This window comes from Phoca vitulina, unplaced genomic scaffold (assembly GCF_004348235.1).
Source record: "Phoca vitulina isolate PV1807 unplaced genomic scaffold, GSC_HSeal_1.0 scaffold16, whole genome shotgun sequence".
In the NCBI taxonomy this organism is placed as follows: Eukaryota; Metazoa; Chordata; class Mammalia; order Carnivora; family Phocidae; genus Phoca; species Phoca vitulina.
Genome location: NW_022589719.1, coordinates 30,937,046 through 30,957,637, shown reverse-complemented (window position 1 = coordinate 30,957,637; position 20,592 = coordinate 30,937,046). Strand labels below are relative to the sequence as shown.

General features: G+C 58.9%; 1 protein-coding gene across 5 annotated transcripts; it reads left to right on the top strand.

The window, feature by feature from the left end:
* The first annotated feature begins 300 nt into the window (after positions 1 to 300).
* On the top strand, positions 301 to 15,121 carry RASGRP2 (RAS guanyl releasing protein 2). 5 transcript variants are annotated; one of them, XM_032414960.1, is made up of 17 exons: positions 301 to 340; positions 2,801 to 2,941; positions 3,598 to 3,700; positions 4,222 to 4,284; positions 4,613 to 4,744; positions 5,532 to 5,682; positions 5,887 to 6,060; positions 6,225 to 6,341; positions 7,444 to 7,725; positions 8,638 to 8,715; positions 8,943 to 9,065; positions 9,393 to 9,508; positions 12,707 to 12,848; positions 13,112 to 13,148; positions 13,521 to 13,697; positions 14,678 to 14,742; positions 14,923 to 15,121. In XM_032414960.1, the coding sequence occupies exons 2-16, from the start codon at positions 2,869 to 2,871 to the stop codon at positions 14,734 to 14,736; spliced, it is 1,827 nt and encodes a 608-aa protein (XP_032270851.1). In that variant the 5' UTR covers positions 301 to 340; positions 2,801 to 2,868; the 3' UTR covers positions 14,737 to 14,742; positions 14,923 to 15,121. The 5 variants fall into 5 exon arrangements, with proteins under 5 accessions (XP_032270851.1, XP_032270846.1, XP_032270849.1 ...); XM_032414955.1 differs by lacking the exon at positions 301 to 340 and adding an exon at positions 850 to 937; XM_032414956.1 differs by lacking the exon at positions 301 to 340 and adding an exon at positions 1,579 to 1,677.
* Positions 15,122 to 20,592: the final 5,471 nt, after the last annotated feature.

Genomic DNA, 20,592 nt, shown 5'->3' with positions numbered 1-20,592 from the left:
GTGGGGACCCCAACTGCCTGTGGCTGCCCCTCCCAAGTTCCTCCCTGCCGGGGGTGGGGGGACCCGCACGCCGGTTTCCAGTCTCCAAGCTGCGTAGAACCCACCCGCGGCTTGCAGCTGCCCCTTCCCATCTGGCCCCGTGGGGAGCCAGGCTTCCGGGGCCCGTCCCCGCTGTGTGAACTGGAGCCCCCCGCCCCCATCCCCAGACACCGAGGCCACGTTTTCAGGTAGCCGCGTTTTCATTCCTCCCTCCCACAGGCCCCTGTCCCCAAAATGTTCCTAGCCCCTGCTCCAGGCTATCACAAGGACCCGCTGTCCCCACGCCCCCGATCTCTACCAGGTCTGTGCCCCCCTCTGCCCGCAGGAAGACGCCCGGCCCCGGGTCCGGTTAGCCCCGTGGGAACGGTTTGTCTCGAAAACAGGAACCCGGGCCGGGGGCTGGGCGGGGCGCCCCTTCCCCACCGCAGTCCGCTTCCTGCCCCTCCCGGCTTCCTCTGCCCCAACACCAGGCAGGGCGGGGGGCATAGGGGCGTCTGGGTTGGGGGAGAGGGCTCTCGGTTTAGTTCCCCCCTCCACGTCCCGCGAGGCCTGACCTCCACTCGCCCACCCTCCGCGCGGCGGGTGGCGCAGCCCCAGCCCGCGGCCCCGGCCTCCCGGGCGGCGCGGCAGGGGAGGGGTTAAGCTGCCGCAGGGCCCGCCGCGTGCGGGGCGAGAGGGAGCCCCCGGTAGGGGGAGGGGCAGCCGGCGGTGCGGAGCCCCGCGCAGGGGCGGGAGGGGCGGGGAGGGGAGGGGGCGGCGCGGGGGCGGGGCGGCGGGAAGCGGGGCCGCGGCGCGGAGAGCGGGCGGGAGCCGCAGCCGCAGCGAGGCCGGCGGGCGGGAGCGCACCGAGGTGGCGCCGGCCCGGCCGGGTGCGGGTTCCGTGCCGCGGGTCCCAAGAGTGAGTGAGCGAGAGCGGGCGGGGCGCTGGGCAGAAGAGGGCCGGGCCCCTAGGGCTCCCCCTCCCCCCCGGGCGACGCAGGCGGGCTGGGGGCAGCGGGTGGATTGGTGGGTGCAGAGTCTGCGGCCGGGTCCGGGGTGGGAGGGAGAGAGCTGAAGCGCCCTGGACAACCCGCGGGAGGGGGCGGCATCCGCGGCACATCCGGCTCTTCCCAGCCACGTCTCAGCGGGACCTTCTCTCCCGCGGGCCCCCCCCATTTGACAGATGAGAAAATTGAGGCTCCGAGAGGCCAAGTGACTCTCAAGGTCACGCAGCGAGGCAGCAGCAGGGCTAGACGGGGTTGGCTATGGGTGGCTCCTAGGAAAGTCTGCCGGAGAACTCAGGAGAGGAGCCCCCCTCCAGCCCCGGGGGAGTTTGTGTAGGGGCGGGGTACCTTTTCGTGGGGCCAGGCCCTGCCAACGTCCGGGCATGAGGGGTGGCAGGGCGTTGCGGCCGCAGAGCTTGTGCTGGACTGCGGATGAAGGAGGGGGGGCGGCGGAATGGGCGTGTGTGCGCACCCATGGGGGTGTGTGCATGTGTGGGAGTGTGCATGCGTGTAGGTGCCCTGTCTTGTGTGTGTGCACACGTGTGCGATCCAGCGCCTCTGTGGCCGCGGAACTCCAGGCTGGCCTGGCTCGAGTGAGCTGCAAGTCCGGGAACTGGCCCCATCCACGGGTTTGCGTTCTGGGCTGGAAGGCTGGGTATGTGTGCCGAAGGGTTCCTTCCTGCAGGTGTGTGCGGGTGTGAGTGCCATTGTGTGTCTGAGACAGAGGATGGGAGGCAAGTGGCTGAGGCTCGGGTGTGTGTGTGGGGGGAGGGGCGGGTGTCTTACACCCCAATATGAGCCCCTGGCCTCGGGTATAGAATGGGTGTGTGTCCCTGCATGGGTGCGTCCGACCCTGCCAGTGACTGGAGTTGCTGGTGGATTCAGCCCGGCATTCTCCACCCCTCACGGCGCTAGCGCCCCCTTCTGGGCACCCTTCTCTGTGTGCTCGAATGTGGCCGGCCTCTGTGTGCGCTCCCAGTTCGACTGTGCAGTGTGGGGGCCTGGGTCAGGAACTCCGGCTGGGGAGGAAGACGGTCAGCTGAAGGGCTGAGGCCGGACCCCTGGGGCCTTCACTGAGGAGGTGGCTTGGGAGCGCGCGGTTCCCAGGCTCAGGCTTCCCGCTGACGCCTCCCGGCCGCCGCGGGCTCCCCCCCACCCCCACCCCGCCCCAGGAATGTTCTTCTCCACTCCAGCTCGCCTCCCCAGGGGAAGGCCCCTGGGGGCTGCCACAGCCCCGCCTCCCCTCCTCGGGAGCCCAGGAGGGGGCGATGCGGGCAGGACGCCTGGGTTCCTCCCTCCCTCCCATCCCAGGGAGAAATTCCTCCGAGGTCCCCTCAGGCTCTGGGTTCCCAAAATAACCCTGCGGGGGAAGGGAGGCTGTGGCAGGAGGGAAGCGGGAGGGGCGCGGAGCCGAGCCGCGGGGTGCTGCAGGTGCCTCTGGGGAGAGGAAGCGAGGGGAAGAGGGCCCACCAGGGGCTGGGGCACAAACCAGTCCCCGGAGTCCTGGCTCGTCCCCATCCCCGGGGAGCCCCCCTCGGCCTTCCCGTGACTCCGAGGGTGAGCCGGAAGCCTCTCGGCCGGTCGGTTTCCCAACTGGTGGGTTGCACCATCCCCGGGCCAGACCGTTTAACCCCGGGAGTGGCCGCAGGGGACGACTCCGCCCCTGCCCAGCAGGGGGCGTGCCCGCCCCGCCCCGCCCCGCCCCGCCTGGCAACTCGAACCCACCCCCGCCGCCCGCCGCGCCTCCGCAGACTCCCTCTCTGCCTCTCCCGGGACAGGGGTCCGGTCCGAGCCCCGTGGGAGGCTCCGGAGTGCAGCTTGGTCTAGCCTACCCGCTCCGGCAGCCATGGCGGGCACCCTAGACCTGGACAAGGGCTGCACAGTGGAGGAGCTGCTCCGCGGCTGCATCGAAGCCTTCGGTGAGTGGCACGGGAGGGCACACCCAGCCTGAGCCCAGCCCCGAGCCTGAAGCGGGGTCCCTGCCTCCCAGGACAGACCCCTGGCCTAGACCCACCCAGTTCCGCATCCTGCAACCTTTTTAACGAAAGCCTGCTCTTCGTCACAGGGTAGAGAGATCCCTACGCTTCAGAAAGATTGTTTCCCTTCCCTAGTATGCCGGCTTTGAAGGGAGAGGGATGGGATCCCCAGACTCTGGCCCATGAGGAGCATTATCTGCCTCCCCGGAGGATCCGGAGGAACTCTCTATCTCCGGCCTGGGAGCTGTTTCCGGCTGATGGGGGCAGCTTATCTGGTGAAGGGGTGCCCCTTCCCCCAAGCACTCAGGAAATGACCTCTGGATTCCTGACCCTGGGGAACCCAGGCTTCTTCCGCCCCAGCTGGTTCCCCTCGGGACGATGGGCCGGGTCAGATGCTCCCCTCCTCCAGTTCTTCGGATCCTGCCTTATCCCTCTCCCACCCTACCTTTTCTCTCTCGTCTGCCTACTGGTTTCAGAGTCCTGGGAAAGCAGGTGATGGGCGGGGGGCCAGATATCCGGCGGGGCTGTGAGGTAGGCTTGAGGGACCACAGCTACGGGACCAAGGGTCAACCCGCTTCTCTCTGACCCGTCGGAGTTAGATGACTCCGGGAAGGTACGGGATCCTCAGCTGGTGCGCATGTTCCTCATGATGCACCCTTGGTACATCCCTTCTTCTCAGCTGGCGGCAAAACTGCTCCACATATATCCTTCGCAGGCCTCGCCATGGGCCCCGCAGTCCCAGTCCATGAGGGAGCCCGGCTGCCCAGCCCAGGCCAAGATTGGGCTTCGCGAGCCCCTCCTAGGTCCTAGAATTCAGGCTTGGCCCAGCCTTTCTCCACGGCCTAGGCTCCACCCCTTTCTTCCTCTCGACTCAGGCCCCGCCCCCTCCCCAACCTGGGCTTTGCTCTCCTGCTCCCTACAGTCTAGGACCTGTCCCTACTCCCAGCCCAGGTCCGTCCTCTGGCCTCTCTCCCAGGACCCAGGCCATGCTTTCAGCCACCCCCAGAACCTGGCCCCCTTCTCAGCTGTGCACCCTCCCAAAGCTCACCCCGCACCCCCGCAGCCTTCAGCCCCTTTCCGACAGGCCCCACCCCAGATCCCGCCCCCAGCATTTCTCCGAGGACCAGGCCGGGCCTTCAGCCTCCCTCCGGAACTCGGAACCCTTCCCCTGCCTCCCTTTCTAGAATTAGTCTCCATTCTCGATTTCCTTAACTCTCCTTCACCTACCAACAATCCCGGAAGGACAACTCCAATTCGCTGCAGGTGAAAACATGCCACCTGGTCAGGTGAGTCTTCCTTTTGGGGCTCTGTCCCCTCCTCTTGCTTCCTTCTCTCAGGCTTTAGACTGGCCTGAAGGAGCGGAAAGGGCACGTTCTGGGAGTTGGTCGTGTGGGTTTGGGTCCCGGCTCTGTCCATGGTGGGTGTGCGGCTGCGGGCTTGCCCCTTGCTGGTGTGGGCCTGGGTTTCTGGATCTGCACAGCGGGGGTGGGGAAGGAATGAGCCCCGAGGTGGGGGGGAACCACAGTTTGGGGCTCTTTCCCCCTCTCTGGGGAGCTCCGGTCTCCGGGTATGGTTGGGGAAGGGCTGCCTTGGGTGACTCGAAGCTTCCAGCAGGTACTGGATCTCAGCATTCCCAGCAGAGTTTGACTTGAACCCTGAGCTCGCTGAGCAGATCAAGGAGCTGAAGGCTCTGCTCGACCAAGAAGGGAACCGGCGGCACAGCAGCCTCATTGACATCGAGAGTGTGTGCGTGGGGCGAGCTAGAGGGCTGGGGAGGGCACTCAGCATCCCACACCATCTGTGCTTAATAAATGTTTGTTGACTTGAATGAGTGAGGGTCATGTCACTCTCTTGCTTGAAAACCTATGGCTCCTTGTCACCTTCACAATGTCTCGGCCTGGGATTAAGGCCTTTGGTAGTCTCCGGCCAGCTTGGCATTCCTGCCCCATCTTCCACAGCCCACTCCCATCCCACGCCCTCCATACCGCAGCTGCACGGTCCGCTCGCCATTCTCCAGCCTTGCCTCCCTTCCCACCATGGTGCTCTGCTCATCTGGGTCCCCTTGCCTGCCTCTCTGTGTTGTGAAGACTCCGCTCAAGTGTGGAGTGTCTCTGGGCTCGGAGGGCTCGGAGGCCTCCCAGGGCAGAATTTGTCATTCCCTCCTGTGTTCCCCGCCGCAGCCCTGTGTGCAGACCCCCCGCCCACCCCTGCCGCCCCGTGCAAAGACCTGTATATGTGCCATGCTGTTTTGTGTTTGTTTTTGTGTCTGTCTCCCTCAGTAGACTGTGAGCTCCTCAAGGGCAGGAACTGTGTCTTGCTCATCTCTGTCCCCCCAGCGCCTAGCACAGTACCTGAGTGCATGACGAGGGGGAGATTGCAGGAGTTGCTGGGACGGGGGACCTCAGTGTCCGGCACAGTGCCTCAGATGGTGTAGGTCCTCTGTCAGCCTGAGTGGTGTGTCTGCGTGAGTGTGGGGCCGCACGGGATGGGGCGTCTCCAGCAAAGGGCTCACTGCCCCTGCCCCACCTCCCAGCCCCACCTACAAGTGGAAGAGGCAGGTGACCCAGCGGAACCCCGTAGGACAGAAAAAGCGAAAGATGTCCCTATTGTTCGACCACCTGGAGCCCATGGAGCTGGCAGAACATCTCACCTACTTGGAGTATCGCTCCTTCTGCAAGATCCTGGTGCGGCCCAAGGGCCTTCAGTCAGGGGGTGGAGTGTGGGCTGGGGAGAGGGTCCCAGGGGGAACGGGGTCAGTCACTGGGGTAGGCAGGGCCCCGGGGTGGGTCGGGGGTTTCAGTGTAACCGATCACGGGCAGCTGGAGGGTGAGGAGTGGCCATCTGTGAGGGGAGGGGCCCGGCGGGGCTGAGGCCACTCCTGCCCCCAGTTTCAGGACTATCACAGTTTCGTGACCCACGGCTGCACCGTGGACAACCCGGTCCTGGAGCGATTCATCTCCCTCTTCAACAGTGTCTCGCAGTGGGTGCAGCTCATGATCCTCAGCAAGCCCACGGCCCCTCAGCGGGCCCTGGTCATCACGCACTTCGTCCATGTGGCAGAGGTGCATGCTTCTCCCCCTCTCCTAAGCTCCCAGGGGGCCAGGAGGGCGACTCCCTCCTTTCCACTCACCCACTGCCTCCTTTCCAGAAAAGCTGGGCCAAATCCTGGGCCTTGTCCAGTGACTCACTGCCTTGCCCCCCCCCGTCCCCCCCCCCCCCCCCACAGAAGCTGCTGCAGTTGCAGAATTTCAACACACTGATGGCGGTGGTCGGAGGCCTGAGCCATAGCTCCATCTCCCGCCTCAAGGAGACCCACAGTCATGTTAGCCCTGAGACCATCAAGGTGCCTGGGACCCAAGGGGGGGGGGTGTCAGGGGAAGAACCTCATCAAGCCTGCGGGGCCAGCCTTCCCAGGTCTGGCCTCATTGAGAACTCCCAGTAGTGTTGGGGGCTGGCCACTCCTGTCCCCATTTGACAGATACAGAAACTGAGGCTCGGAGGGGTTCAATGCTCTTCCTAGGTTACACAGTGAGAGTGGCAGAGTGAGGGCTCACAGGTCTGCCTGACCCCAAAGTTTGCGCTTTTCTCCTCTTCTTATATTTATCTTTTCACATATTGGGTGACATACGTACAGAGACGTATAGAAAGCATATGTACAGATTAAAGAAACATTATAAAGAAAACGCCTGTGTAACTACCACCCAGGTCAAGAAATAGAACATTGCCAGCCCCCGAAGCTCCCAGCACCTTAGAGCATAACTCCCTCCCCATCAGAGGTAACCAATGTCATGACTTTCGTAATGACGGGCTTGCTTTTCTTTATAGCTGTACCACTTACGTATGAATCTCCAAACAATGCGGGGTTTTTGTCGCCTGTTTTTGGATTTTCTATGAATGGAATCCTGTTGTATGTTATTTTATGTCTTGCTTCTTTCATTCTTACATTCTGTTACTTGGAGCAGTTGTTCATTCGGTTCTGTTGCCATATGATATTTTATTGTAAGTCTACCACAATGTATAGATCCATTCTCCTGTTGAACATCTGGGGGTCTTTCCAGTGTGGGCTGTCACAAACAACACAGCTAGGAACATTCTTCTGGATCTTTCTCCTGTGCCGTTTGCCTCCCTGAGCCTCAGTTTCTTCTCTTGTGAAATATTGATAGTCCATGCCCAGGCCTGGTGCAGAGGTGTGGTATTGGGCTGTGGGTGTTCCCTTGAGCTCATGACCTATGAACTCTGACCCTCCGGGGAGACACTGTCGGGGGACAGTGAGGGAGGATTTTTAACCTTTCACCCACCCCTGACTCTGACTCCTCATCCCCTCCCACATTTCCCGGGCTGGGGGGTGGGAGGGTAGTTGAGCCAATGGTGTGTGTGTGTGTGTGTGTGTGTGTGTGTGTGTGTGTGTGTGACCCTCTGCCTTCTGCGCCCCCCGCCCCCCCCAGCTCTGGGAAGGTCTGACAGAACTAGTGACGGCCACGGGCAACTATGGCAACTATCGGCGCCGGCTGGCCGCCTGTGTGGGCTTCCGCTTTCCCATCCTGGGCGTACACCTCAAGGACTTGGTGGCCCTGCAGCTGGCGCTGCCGGACTGGCTGGACCCTGCCCGGACCCGACTTAACGGCGCCAAGATGAAGCAGCTCTTCAGCATCCTGGAGGAGCTGGCCATGGTGACCAGCCTTCGGCCACCGGTGCAAGCCAACCCCGACCTGCTGAGCCTACTCACGGTGAGGCGTTGGGAGCAGGGATGCTGGGGGGCTGGGCACCAGGGTTGACACCCACACCTGGTCTTGGGCTTGTGCAAGGCTGTGGACTTGACCTTGAGTTCGAGGTTCTGAGAGAGGGACTGAGATCCAGCCTGGGCTCCAGGGTTTGGAGTGGACTCTGAGATGAGTTCCAGGCCCTCTACGGGGCTATGGACGGAGATCTGAGTTCAAGGCTGCCATGTGGGCTTTTTGTGCTGGGCCTTGAAGCGGGTCCTGGGTCCTGGGTTGAGTTCCCAGAAATGGGCTGTGTTCAAAGCTTGGGGCCCAGCTCTGGGTTCTGGGTGCAGGGGTGGTTTCTAAACATGGCCTTGAGCTCAAGCCCAGACTTGGACTTGGTTTTGGGGTCTAGGATGAGAGTGAGGTTCTAGTCTAGATCTGGATTAGGTGCTGGACATGGAGCTGGGGCTTGGGTTTTGGGTTTAGAGTGACTTCTTAGCTCTTTCTAGGCTCTGGACTGGGATCAGGATTGAAATCTGAGCTGGATTCTGGACGTTGGGTTGGGTTCTAGGTTGGGGCTTTATCTCAGAGCTCTTGGCTGTGTTCTGACCTGGATTCTTGGCTGGATTCTTGGCAGTGCATTGTGCTCCGGGTTTGGGCCAAGATGTGGCTTCTGGTCTGTGGGCTAGCCTGGCGTGTGGTTGCTGGCTCAGTCTCATGACACTGAGATCACGACCTAAGGCAAAATCAAGCCTGAGCCACCCAGGCGCCCTGCTGGGGTATGTTCTAAGCTGGCCTTTGTCCTGAGTCTAGCTTCTGGACTGGGTTCCAGGCTGAGCTGTGGCCTCTAGGTCGACCTATGACCCTGGGCTCTGGACAGTGGGCTCCTGAGGGCAGCAGGGGCAGTGGGTATGATCAGACCTGTGTGTGTCCCAGGTATCCCTGGATCAGTATCAGACGGAGGATGAACTCTACCAGCTGTCCCTGCAGCGGGAGCCACGCTCCAAGTCCTCGGTGAGATAGGGAATCCCTGCTTCCCCACTCTGCCCACCCTCTTTCTCTCCTACCTCTGCCCTTCCTGAAAATCCCAGGACATGAGGGCAAGCAGAGCTCTTAGAGGCTACCTCACCTCTCCAGCTTGTTGGGTGGGCTCCCTTCTCCCCAGGGCTTCCCTCCCTCTGCTCTCCTGGGCCCTGGGCTCCCTCCCTCTGGCTCTCACTCAGTCCTGACCATTCCCATAGCCAACCAGCCCCACAAGCTGCACCCCACCTCCCCGACCCCCAGTGCTGGATGAGTGGACCTCAGCTGCCAAACCCAAGCTGGATCAGGCACTCGTGGTGGAGCACATCGAGAAGATGGTGGAGGTGAGACTCTGTGGCCGCCTGCCCTGGCACCTGTGGGGCTGGGGGACAAGCCCATAGGACAGGCCAATCAAGAGTGATTTTGCCAGGCCACTCCCCTTGGAGCCACACCAGTGCCATGTTCAAGGGCCAGTGCTCAGTCTCCAGAAGGCAAGTGGCATAGCCAGTGGGTGGGGTTGGTGTGAGGGTATGGAAGAGGGAGATAAAAGGGGAGAGGGAGAGCCAGCCACATCTGAGACACCCTTCCTAATGTGGACTGGGAATATGGGCAGGACGGGGCTGATGCTTGTTTTATGCTCCTGCCCTTGTGTGTCCCTCTGTGTGCTCCAGTCTGTGTTCCGGAACTTTGACGTCGATGGGGATGGCCACATCTCCCAGGAAGAGTTCCAGATCATCCGTGGGAACTTCCCTTACCTCAGCGCCTTTGGGGACCTCGACCAGAACCAGTGAGGAGGGCAGGGGGCTGGGGGACAGGGAAGGCAGGCTCACTTCCCCTCCGGTTTCAGCTTCCTCCTGTGCAAGAGGAGGCCATTGAACCAGATGATCTCGGCAGAGGAAGCTACCAATGTGGGGAGGGGCTCCTATTGGGCGGGGGGAGGCTGCCAGCTCCAGCAGCACAGGGTTACCTCACTCATTCAGACAGATGGGGGGCTCCACCTGAATCTTGCAAAGACTGTGGCCTGGGGACATAAATGCCGCTTTATTTGTGGAACTCACAGCTGGCAAAAAGTGTGGGCAAGTTCAACTCCTGGGTAGCCTGTTTTAATGAATAGAAAAGAAAGGCCTGTAATTAGCAGCACCCACTTGCTTATCAACAATTCACATCCTGACAATTTGGACAAACAGCTGGTTCTCTGAAGTAGATTAAACATGCCCCCCCGCAACCATGTTCATATCCCTGTTTTGCTGAGCGGACAAAACTCCAGTCGAAATTTACAGTCCATCTTGGGTCGAGTTATATTTTAATGTTATTCATGTTTCAAAAAATCTGGTGGTTTTTTTTTTTTTTTTTCATACTGCAACACTCCGTGGTGAAAAAGAAATCCAGGTAGTAAAATAGACTTAGAGTGAACAAAGCCTATGAAGTAAGAAGTGAAAATCCCTTCTTCTTTTCCCCCCTCTTTCCCATCAGAAGAGGTTATATTATCCTTAGTAACTTGTTAGCAATGTTACTGGCTTGGCAACAGAGTATCCTTCCAGTCTTTTTTTTTTCCATGTATGTGCAAATTGACACAGATTCTGTTTGTCTGGGTCTGTTCCGTGGACAAACAGGATTATCGTACGAATCTGGCTCTGCCCATTGTGCTGGTTGTAGTTGCTTAGTTTCTGCTACCAGAACTGAGCCCGAGTTCTAGGTTAGGTCCCTGCGTTGGTGGGTAGATTTTTTTCCAGGTCACACTTTCAGTGAGGGTGCAGCCCTTGGAGACCTTGGATATAGCTTCACGCAGGGGTCTCAGCCTTAACTCCCCACCTTCTGCACGCCCCAAGCCTTGTGCCCAGAGCATCTGGGTATCAAAACCCAGCACCTGGCTCACTGGGGAGACCAGCAACCCCCTCCTGGGGCAGCCTCAACATCTGGTCCCCACTCCCTGCGTCAGCTTGAAGCTCGCTCTTTGTTTCTGCAACTTGGGGATTTCCATTCCTTTCTCGAAAACTCGCCTATGCCCTTAAAGCAAATGTGGATGTATTTTAACTAGGATTTTCTATGTATTTGTAGCAGTAGGATTTTCAGGTTTTTGTGGTGTTGTTGTTGTTCAATCGCTGTCTTGATGGAATTGCACATCTTGGTTTTTTGCTTTTGTTTTTGTTTTCCACCTAACCCTTTATCATGGACAGCTTTCCATGCTGCTTTATGCAGAATGACCTCATTCTTTAGAATAGCTGCAGCATAGCCCCACGGTGTAGCTGGGCCGTCATTGGCCTCACCATTCTCTACTGACGGACATGTAGACTGTTCCCAGTTTTTCGCTATTAATATATGCCATGCTGCTGTGAACCTCTTTGTACCCTTGCACTCAGGTCACTATTTTGGTAGGAGAAATTCCTAGAAGTGGGATAATTGGATCAAAAGATATGCACATTCTAAATTAGGAGAGAGACTGCCAAAGTGACCTCAGGCAAGGTTGTGTCAGTTTGCACCCCCATCAGCAGTGAGCAAGTGCCCATTTCCCAACTTCCCTGCCAGCAGTGGACGCTATAATAAGCTTTACAATTTTGTCAGTCTAATTGGCAAATGGTGTCTTGGTTAAATTTGAATCTCTCCAATACCAGTGGGGGTAGGATATCTTTTCATATGTTTATTGGCCTCTTATATTTATTCTGTGGATTGCCTGTTCATATTCTTTCTCCATTATTCCACCGGGTTCATTGGTCTTTTTCTCATCAATTTTCAGAATCTCTGTTAATGAATATTAACCCTTTGCTGTTGAATGTGTTCGCAAATATTTTCTCCCAGTCTGTCATTTACGTTGTCTTTTGCCATATAAAATTTAAAAAAAATGTCGTGTGCTCAATATGTCAGTCTTTTCCTTTATGGCTTCTCGGATTTGTGTTATGTGTAGAAAGACCCTCATCTCCTGGAAATTACCAAGTTGTTCTCTTACACCTTTTCAGCAGATACTTTAATAATTTTATTTTTTTACATTAGTGTTCTCAGTTCGATGAAGATTTAATGTTCATGCACAATGTGGAGGTAGGAATCTAGGGTGATATTGTTTTCTAGATGGCCAGTGGCCCCCATGCCCCATTGAACTGAAGGGTCAGTCGCCTGGGTCAGGTCACAGAGCCCCAGATATAATGGGCAGGAGCTTCCAACAAGGACCAACCCTGCCGGAAAGAGCTCCTGGTGGCCCAGGACCCGCTAACTACACAGACACTGTTGTAAATGCTTCCTATGCACCTGCCTCACTGAATCCTCACACAAACCCTCTGAGGTGCAGGGATTATCACAGTCCCCATTTGTAGAAGCAGAAACTGAGGCACAGGGAGATTAACTAGCCCAAAGATCACACAGCCAGGAAGTAGCTGACCAGAATTTGAACTGAGGTCTGTCTCCCAAGCACATGCTCACTCTTGCCCTACTATACGTTGATGGGTGAGAAAAGGGTTCTGTGGGCAGCCCTGGATTATGTGGGGAACCCTGACTGCAGGTGTCCTTCTGACACTCACATGAGAATGAGGCGCAGGCGGCTTTTCCCAATCTTGCCCGGTCCTGCAGCTCCTCACAAATCTCTTTTAATTCTCAGGGCTCCCCACTGGTGTTCCAAAGAGCTCACTTTGGAAAACAAAAGCTGATGATCTCGTGGGCAAGTGCACAGCCCTTTTAGTTAGTGTCCACCCCAAATCTGTGAAGTGGCCAGGGCAGGAATTATGATCCCCATTTTTCGGGGGGAGGAAACCTGGGGGGTGACTGGTAGTTGGGGCAAGTGACTTGCCCAAGACCACACAAGTAGTTAGTAGCAGCCCGCGCATCTGCCTGACTCCAAGGCTAGCGTAGTCTTTCCTGCACCAGGAATCCAAATCCACAATCAGGAGTTGGGTGAGGATCTTTACTTGGTAGGGAGCTTCCCAGTGGGATGGGTTAGGCCGGTTGGTGGGTGGTCCAGGGGCGGGCCCGACCTGAGGCGCTCCCCCTCCCCCGACAGGGATGGCTGCATCAGCAGGGAGGAGATGGTCTCCTACTTCCTGCGCTCCAGCTCCGTGCTGGGCGGCCGCATGGGCTTCGTGCACAACTTCCAGGAGAGCAACTCCTTGCGCCCGGTTGCCTGCCGCCACTGCAAGGCCCTGGTGAGCCCCCGCCTAAGCCACGCCCCTCCGGCCCTGGCCCCTCCCCCGCCCCGCGCGCCCTCTGGCCCCGCCCCTGCTGGACGCTTCTCAGCCGGGGCAAACCGTATTAATCCCGACTGTCTCTCCTCTCGCTGTTCTGCGCCTAACTAGCCCTGAGAGGGGCCCAGAGAGGGTCTGTCCCAGTCCCTGCCCTTGAGAAGGAAGACGTAGAGTCATTAGCTCTAAAGACCTCTTCCCCAGCACGGCCCCCTCCTCTATTTCAGATCCTGGGCATCTACAAGCAGGGCCTCAAATGCCGAGGTGAGCAGGGCTGGTGGGCTGAATTTGGGGGGCGGGGGAACAGTTACTCTCTGGGTAGGGATTCTTATTTTGGTGGGGCAATTGCCGAGCAGTGAAGAACCTTGCAGCCAGAGAGGCACGATGATCATATTGAAGGGGGTAGCCTTCAAGTGGGCTTTTATTTTGGTGAGAGAGCTGCCCAGGAACAGAGAGCTCTGGAGAGGGCATGGACTGGCAAGTAGGATGAAGACAGCGCTTTGGAAGGAGATTCTTATTTCGGTGGGGCAGCTGCTCAAGAGCAAAAGAAGCTGGGGAGAGGTGGAGGCCTGGAGAACAGGATGAGGGTTGTTCTGACAAATGGCCCTGGCTGGGCTCCCCCTCTGCCTCCCCCAGCCTGTGGTGTGAACTGCCACAAGCAGTGTAGAGACCGTCTGTCAGTTGAGTGCCGGCGCCGGGCCCAGAGTGTGAGTCTGGAGGGTTCTGCACCCTCACCCTCACCCACACACACCCATCATCGGGCCTTCAGCTTCTCCCTGCCCCGCCCCGGTAGGCGAGGCTCCCGGCCTCCAGGTAAGAGGGGATCTCATTCTGTTTTGGTCTCTGAAGGGAGGAAGGCAGGGCCATTCTGGCAAAGTATTAGCTTATCCAGGATGGAAACCATTCCAGAGTTTGTAATTCTATTATTTTGGTGGGGCGATAAAGAAGGGTTGAACAGGTAAGGGGGCCAGAAGGTGGCTTGGGAACCCTTTATTTTCTGAAGCTAAGAGAGGCTAATACATAAAGAAGAGTAAAAGTGAAAGAGGTTTCAAGATTTCAGTCACAGGAGCACCTGGCTGGCTTAGTCGTAGAGCATGTGACTCTTGATCTCAGGGTAGTGAGTTCAAACCCTATGTTGGGCATTAAAAAAAAAAAAATTCCAGTCACACTCTTATTTTGTTAGGGGGATTGACAATGGATTGTAGAGAGAGTTGTGTGAGCCATTTGCCTGTATTTCCCTTTTTGGCTGCTCTGGACACCATTCTGAGAAAAGTCCCTTGCCCTGAACATCTTTGGCGGCTCTCTTGGGGTCTCTGGTGGCTTTAGGGTCAGTTTGCTGAATGACAATTCCCCCAATGATTATTTTGCCAAGAAAAGTCTGAGCAACCACGTTAAACGGGGGTCTAAGGCAGTTGACCACAACCGTTTGGATTGGCGTAAGTCCTCAAAAATAGAGGCAGGCATCAGGCATAAGTCCTCAAAAATAGAAAAGACGAAACCATTTGCATTGAGCCTTCCAGAAGTACTGGGGGTCTAATGTGAAACACACACAAAATTGACATTTTAAGCTAACTGCACTGACAAATCTGTGGCTGTGAAAAAGCTGCAGCGGAATGAAAACTTAGAGAAAGAGCCTCAAAAATGGGGCCAATTGGTCATTTGGTGAATTGATTTTTGGTGGATGGGCCTGCTTCCGGGATGGGGTGGGGTGCCTCGTGTGAGTGGGGGAAGGGCCGCCAAAGGCACGATGACCCAGGTGTTGTTCCTGTGACCCCCCCCCCACTTCCCTGCAGAGATCCGAGAAGAGGAGGTGCAGGGAGTGGAGGATGGCGTATTCGACATCCACTTGTAATGGATGGTGAGTCGTCCCTCCACAGCCTGTGCCAATGAGGGCTGGGGCATGGGGGCGGGGGGGGGGGGGGGGGTCGGGGAACAGGTGCTCTGTCCAAATGGCCCAGGCCAGGTGGACTCCTACTTTTTTGGGGAGGGTCTTCCTTACAACCTCTATTTTGTTGTTGTTGTTTTTTCTCCTTCCCAGCTGTGACTGGATCAAGCACTCATATCTGCCTTGGAGAAAAGACTTGGACCAGAGCAGAAAGCCTGGGGTGCTGGGGCAGCAGGCTGGGGCTGGGGGGCGGGGTGTGAGGGTGGCATGCAACTGAGGGTTGGGCCAGGGCTGGCGTCCCTAAGGTTGTACAGACTCTTGTGAATATTTGTATTTTCCAGATGGAATAAAAAGGCCCATGTAATTAACCTAGACCATCAGAGTCTAGAATCTTCACGGGGGTGGGGGGGGGGGGGGGGGGGGTGGGATGGGGTGCGGGAGCCGAGAACTGTAATCATAGGGACTAGAGTCTTGGAGTCTAGAACTCTGTAGTCAGAGAATCTTGGGAGGTCTGGAATCTCATGTGTTGGGAATTGTAGGGGGACTAGAATTGGGAGCTAGAACTGTAGAACCAAAAAACCTTGTAATATAACAATTTGGGGAAGGGTCTAGAATCTCCAGGAGTCCAGAATCTTGGGTGTCTAAAACTTGAAGCTTGTGCTTCTTTGCTCCCAGAATTGCTGGGCCCAGTGGTCATGTATAACCATAGCCTTCAGCCCATAGCCGAAATTCCCTTGCTTGACAGGTGGCTTTTCAGCCCCAGCTTGAATCCTTCCAGCAATGGGGACCTCACTGCAGGGAATCATGGGGGAGAGAGGGCAGCCCAGAGTGCTGGCCGAGGGGGAGGGGAAGGGGTGGGGCCCCGGGCAGCCTAGGCCCCAGTAGCCCCTGCTGGGCTTGCATGCTTCAGGGTGGGGGGTGTACTCCTTGAGCTTGCAGCCTCCTGGCCCGGTGCTGCTGCCAGCCGGAAGGACGGCCACTTCCAGAGGAAATGCATATTGATCCTGTTCTCAGCCTCCTCTGGCCTCTCCCAGCCCAGCTCTTCCCTCCTGAGTTTGCAGCACGGAGGTTTTGGGGGTCACCGCTACCTGAGGAAGGCTAAGACCACTTCTAGGCTGGTCTGGGTGAAGAGGGTGGACTGGGGGTCTTCTAAAGATTCTGAAGCTGGGCCAGGCTCCAAGCAGCCCCCGGGAGAGTGGGGGAGTTACCTCCTCAGCCCCCAACCTGGGGTGTATCCTCCAGCAGCTGTGGGTTGTCCTGGGGGTGGAGGCTTGAGCACCCCAATTGCTACCTGCAAAGCAATGGCCTCAGCCCCTCCTTCAGGGTCCCCTGACCCCATGCGCACCTCTCCCCTTGACACCCTACTCCTGGCCCACTCCTCATTGAGGTCACCTCCTCCCCCCATCCTGTTACTTCTCAGCTGCAGCACTGCCCTCTGCCAGGCCCCCAGTCCTGTCCCCCATCGGGTCCCTCGCACTAGCGTCCTCAGCCCCCTCCTGCCCTTCCCCCTCTGAAGGCTGTAATATCCGTTTCACGATTTGGGGGCTGAGTTGCTATAACAACAGACGGCGATTGTGTTGTGAAGAGCAGCTCGCTCCCTGTGCCGCCCGCCTCCCGCGCTGCCTCCATCCCTGCAGCCTGGTCGGCTCCCCTCCCTGCAGCCTTCAGCCCCAGCCTGGCCTCTTCCCAGTGTGTGTGTGTGAATGCAGACGTGGGCTCAGGTCTGCCCTGCCCCGGGAGTGTAACGTGGGACTGTCATTTCATGGTTGCCTGTGTGAATGTGGTGTATGAGCCTTCACATTGTGTGTGTGTGTGTGTGTGTGTGCGCATGTGTTTGTGTGCACAGACGCACACGCTCTATTTGCTGCATTTCCCCCTACTGTGTGTCCCTGCTGGACTGTGCCTGGGAGAAGGGCCACACTGAGTGGGTGCCTTTTTTGGGGGGGGTTGTCTGGAGGTGGTGGGTCCCAACTACGATGGGTAGTCTGAACCTTGGACCTTGGGGGGAGACATTCCTGTACCTGGGAGGAGGGGCAGGAGGTGAAGCAGCTGCCAGGTGACCTTTCCTGCCCTTGATGGGCAAAGGTGGCCCAGGGAGCTGGGGGTAGGGACAGGAGACAGATGCTCACTCTTACATCTCTCCCTGCCCCTGTCCTCCTCCTATCCCTTTTTACACCCATCTAAAAGGGTCTGAGAGAGTCTCTGAGTCACTGCACCTGTCTGCCTCTCTCTCCATGCCCTGGTGTCTGGCTGGGCAAGTCTGTGTCTGTGTATGTGTGTGTATGTTTGTGTGTGTGTGTGTGTGTGTGTGTGTGTGTGTGTGTGAGCAGTGGGGGATGGGTGGGGCAGTGGGCTGTGGGGTCAGAGAGGCTATTTCACATCTACAGTCCCTGACTCAGCAGTTCCCATTCTCTGGCTCCTCTAGTGGCCTTGGTGGCCAGGCTGAGGGTCTTTCCAAGGTCAGAGTGGGCCTCGAGTCTGGGACCTGGCTTAGGGATCGCTCTTCCAGACCTCTAGGAAACGCCCCTTGCAGTCTGGGTCCCCTCCTCCCCCACGCAGTCTGGAGAGGAAGACCACTTTGTGGGTGGGGATCCCCGCCCATCTACTCGGTAATTGGCCACTCCTGTGCGAAGTGCTTCACAGGGACAGAATGACCCTGTGAGCAAGTCCTCTGTGTGCACCTATTCCCCTGGGCGTGCATTTACCTCTAAGTGTGCGGGCACTTGTGTGCTCAAGTTTGTATGTGTAGGTGTATGTTCTTGGGCAAGCATGTGCTTCCTGTGGGTATCTTGCCCCGGTGGGGCATTTCTGCAACTGTCCCTGGGTGTCTCTTTGGGAATGCCTGTGTGCACATGGATAGGTGGGCATGGCTGTGAGAGTGTGCCCCTGGGTGCCCGTGCATGCATTAGTAGTGGAAGGTGAGTGTTCTTGCATGTTGCCTCTGGCTAAAGAAGCACTACCTACTACGGGCTATGCAAATCACGGACCCTGCGACAGAGATCAGGGTTCTGGGTGAGGTGGCAGAATGGTCTGGTACACACACACAGCCTCATTCAGAAGCCCAGGGTCCAACTTTGTGGTACACACACTAGGTGCCAGGTCCATCTTTGATTGGCTGAGGGAGGGAAGGGGTGTCCCCTTCCTCCCACACTCATACACGCGCACAGTTAGGGTGTCCTCACGGAGAAGGCCTCCACCCAGCGCCAGGCTCACTCTGAAACTCCTGGTTGGGGCGGGGGGGGGGGGGGTGAGGAGAACAGAAGACCGGATTCCTTAAGAGATCCAGGCAAAGTGCAGCCTCACCTCTGCCCCCAGTCCTGCCCGGAACTCTGGACGGGGGGGTAGCAGCAGGACTGGGAACCAGGCTTCAAACTCGGATTCCCATCAGGCAGGGCTGGGAAACCCCAAGCCCTTAGGTCTACCTCGCCATCATCGCTGCCTTTCCCTCCCCCACTGCCTCCTTCCTTATCCCAGCTGAGACCCTCACGCCTCAGTTCTAAGGGAAGCCAGGGCGCCCTCGGGCGGTGGGAGGCGGAGGCCAGGCTAGGGGCTGGAAAAATCCCCCCGCGGCCTCGGGCAGGTCCTCCTTCCCTAGGCTCCCGGCAGCCCGGGCCCGTCCCTGGGCGTAACCAGTAGAGGGCGCTGCGGCCCGAGCCCCCTCACTGGTCCTGCTCCCTCGGTGCCCCAAGTCGGGGCCCAGAGCCTCTCCTTGGGCACGTCTCAGTCCTGGGCGCTGCCACACGGGGCCGTCGGCCGAGGGACGCGGGACCCGAGAACCCGACCCAATACGGGAGAGGTTAGGGTGTCTGGGTTGCCGGAAAAGACATTGGGGCTGAGTTGGGGGTCTGCCTGGTTGGGAGCCTGGGCGCCAGGGCCAAGGACCGCGACAGGCGGGGAAGAGCTCGGATGCCCTGGGGCCGGGACGCCTGGGTCCCCGGCAGGGGAGGGAGGTGGGCCCGTGGAGCAGCGGGACTGGCGGCTTCTGCGCCTTCGCATTGGCTGCGCCGCTCGTCCGTTAGCGCAGCGTGGCCCAATGCTCGTGTCTGGGGGGCGGGCACTGGTGCTGATGCTGCCGTCAGTCGGTGTTGCAGGGATGCGGCGGCGGGAGCAGCCGCCCTGACTCGCAGAGCATCCTCCTCCGAGCGGCACCGCGGCGGGGCGGGCGGGCGGACGAGCCGGCGGGAGGGGACGCGGCGGGGAGCGAGAGAGGCGCGAGGCGGCCGACACCGCTGGCCCCGGCTCTGCCACCCGCTGGAGACGGGGCGGCCTTGGGGCTCTGATCCCCACCCTCCAGCTCCTGGCGCCCCCAGAACCAGGTACGGGGGGGGGGCTGCGGCGGAGACGGGCGGGGGGCGGGAGCGGATCGGGGGGGGGGGGCGATCGGAGGGGCGGGGGGGGGAGGGAGGGGGGAGTGGGGGGCGGGGGCGCTGCCGCGCTGAGAGGGCTGGCTGGGTGACAGCGAGGAGGCTAAGTGGCTGGGGAGGGGGTTGGGGGTCGGAGGCTCCCTGTGGAAGGGGCACAGGTCCTGAGCAGGGGTGAATGGGGAGGGGTGGGAGGGAGGGTCGTTGGGGGAGGGGATGGGCCGAGAAGGAGGGGCATCCGGAGGGCTGGGAGGGAGGCTCTGAAGGGGGGTCCCCAGTCTGTGCTAGCCCCAAGGGCTGGAAGCAGTGTTCATCCAGAGGGGCTGGGAAGCTGTTGTGCTCTGAAGGGTCTGCAGGGGAGAAACCAGCGAGGAACTGGGCTTGGTGGGAGAAGGAGAGGGCGCTGGAGAGGGGAAAGAGAGAAGTGGAGAGGCAAGGAAGGAGCAGGGGCCAGGCCAAGGGCTTCATACTGGGGGGCACCACTGAGGACCAGGCTTTACTGGGGGATGGGAGCCAAGGGGAGAGGAGGTTATTGGGAGCGAGCGGAGGGGAAGGTGCCAAGGTGCTTGAGGCAGAGATGGGTCTGTGCTTGTGGAGAGCCGGGAAAGATGGGGGGCCTGAGGGAGAGGAGCGGAAGCTTGCGGGGGAAGGTTGGGGGCGATGGAGAGGGAGACTGGGAAATCAGTAGGAGGGGGCTGTGCTGGGATGGGAATGCGCTGGGGGCGGCGACAGGGTTATGGTCAGAGAGTGCTGCAGGGAGAGGCAGCTGCAGGGCCCTGGGCTTGCTCCCCCACCCCCAAAGAGGAGGGGACAATTTCTCATGTCCCAGCCTCTCCCCCAGCTGAAGGAGCCATCTGCCCTGGGTTCTTTGGGCTGGGTGTGAGCCCTTGAACCCTCGATGGGCCCTTGGAGGCAAAATTGGCTTTTCGGGGGGCGGTTGTCTTCTTTACTCTCAACCCCTACCTGAGTCCTGGGTGAAGGCATTTGGTGCCTTATTGAATGAGCGAGGGCTGGGAAAGGATTGTTTCTTGGTGCCTGGAGGTGACGGGGGTAGTCGTCCAGACCTGGAGGGATGGAATAAACCTTAGGGGCTGGGTTTGGGCATCCAGTCCTCTCCACTGCTTTGGGGGTTTCCATACACCTCTGGTTTTGTGTGTGTTGGGGGTGGGGTGGGGGAGGACCTTCCACTCCCTCCCCCCCTCCCTCTGTCCACCTGCCTTGTGTCTGGGTATTCCTTCTGGGGGACTTTAGGGCTTTGCATTCTCTATCTTCTGCCAGAGAAGTAGAAAGAGAAAGGAGACAGAGGGAAGAAAGAGTGGAGGGAAGTCGGCTGGTCTGTTAATCGTGAGGCCTTCTGTTTTGTGGGTGCTTCAGCCACTCCAGTCCCTAAGTCCTCCTGCTTCCAGGGATGCCTCGGGGATGCTGGCATCTGAGGCTGGGTCGGATCTTCCTGAGGGCAGGG

Bases quoted from the DNA above. Each gene is read 5' to 3' on its own strand.
- RASGRP2 (XM_032414960.1), top strand. From the start codon at position 2,869: ATGGCGGGCACCCTAGACCTGGACAAGGGCTGCACAGTGGAGGAGCTG. The intron at 2,942-3,597 runs GTGAGTGGCACG...CGTCGGAGTTAG, and splicing joins CGGCTGCATCGAAGCCTTCG to ATGACTCCGGGAAGGTACGG. The intron at 13,698-14,677 runs GTAAGAGGGGAT...ACTTCCCTGCAG, and splicing joins GCGAGGCTCCCGGCCTCCAG to AGATCCGAGAAGAGGAGGTG.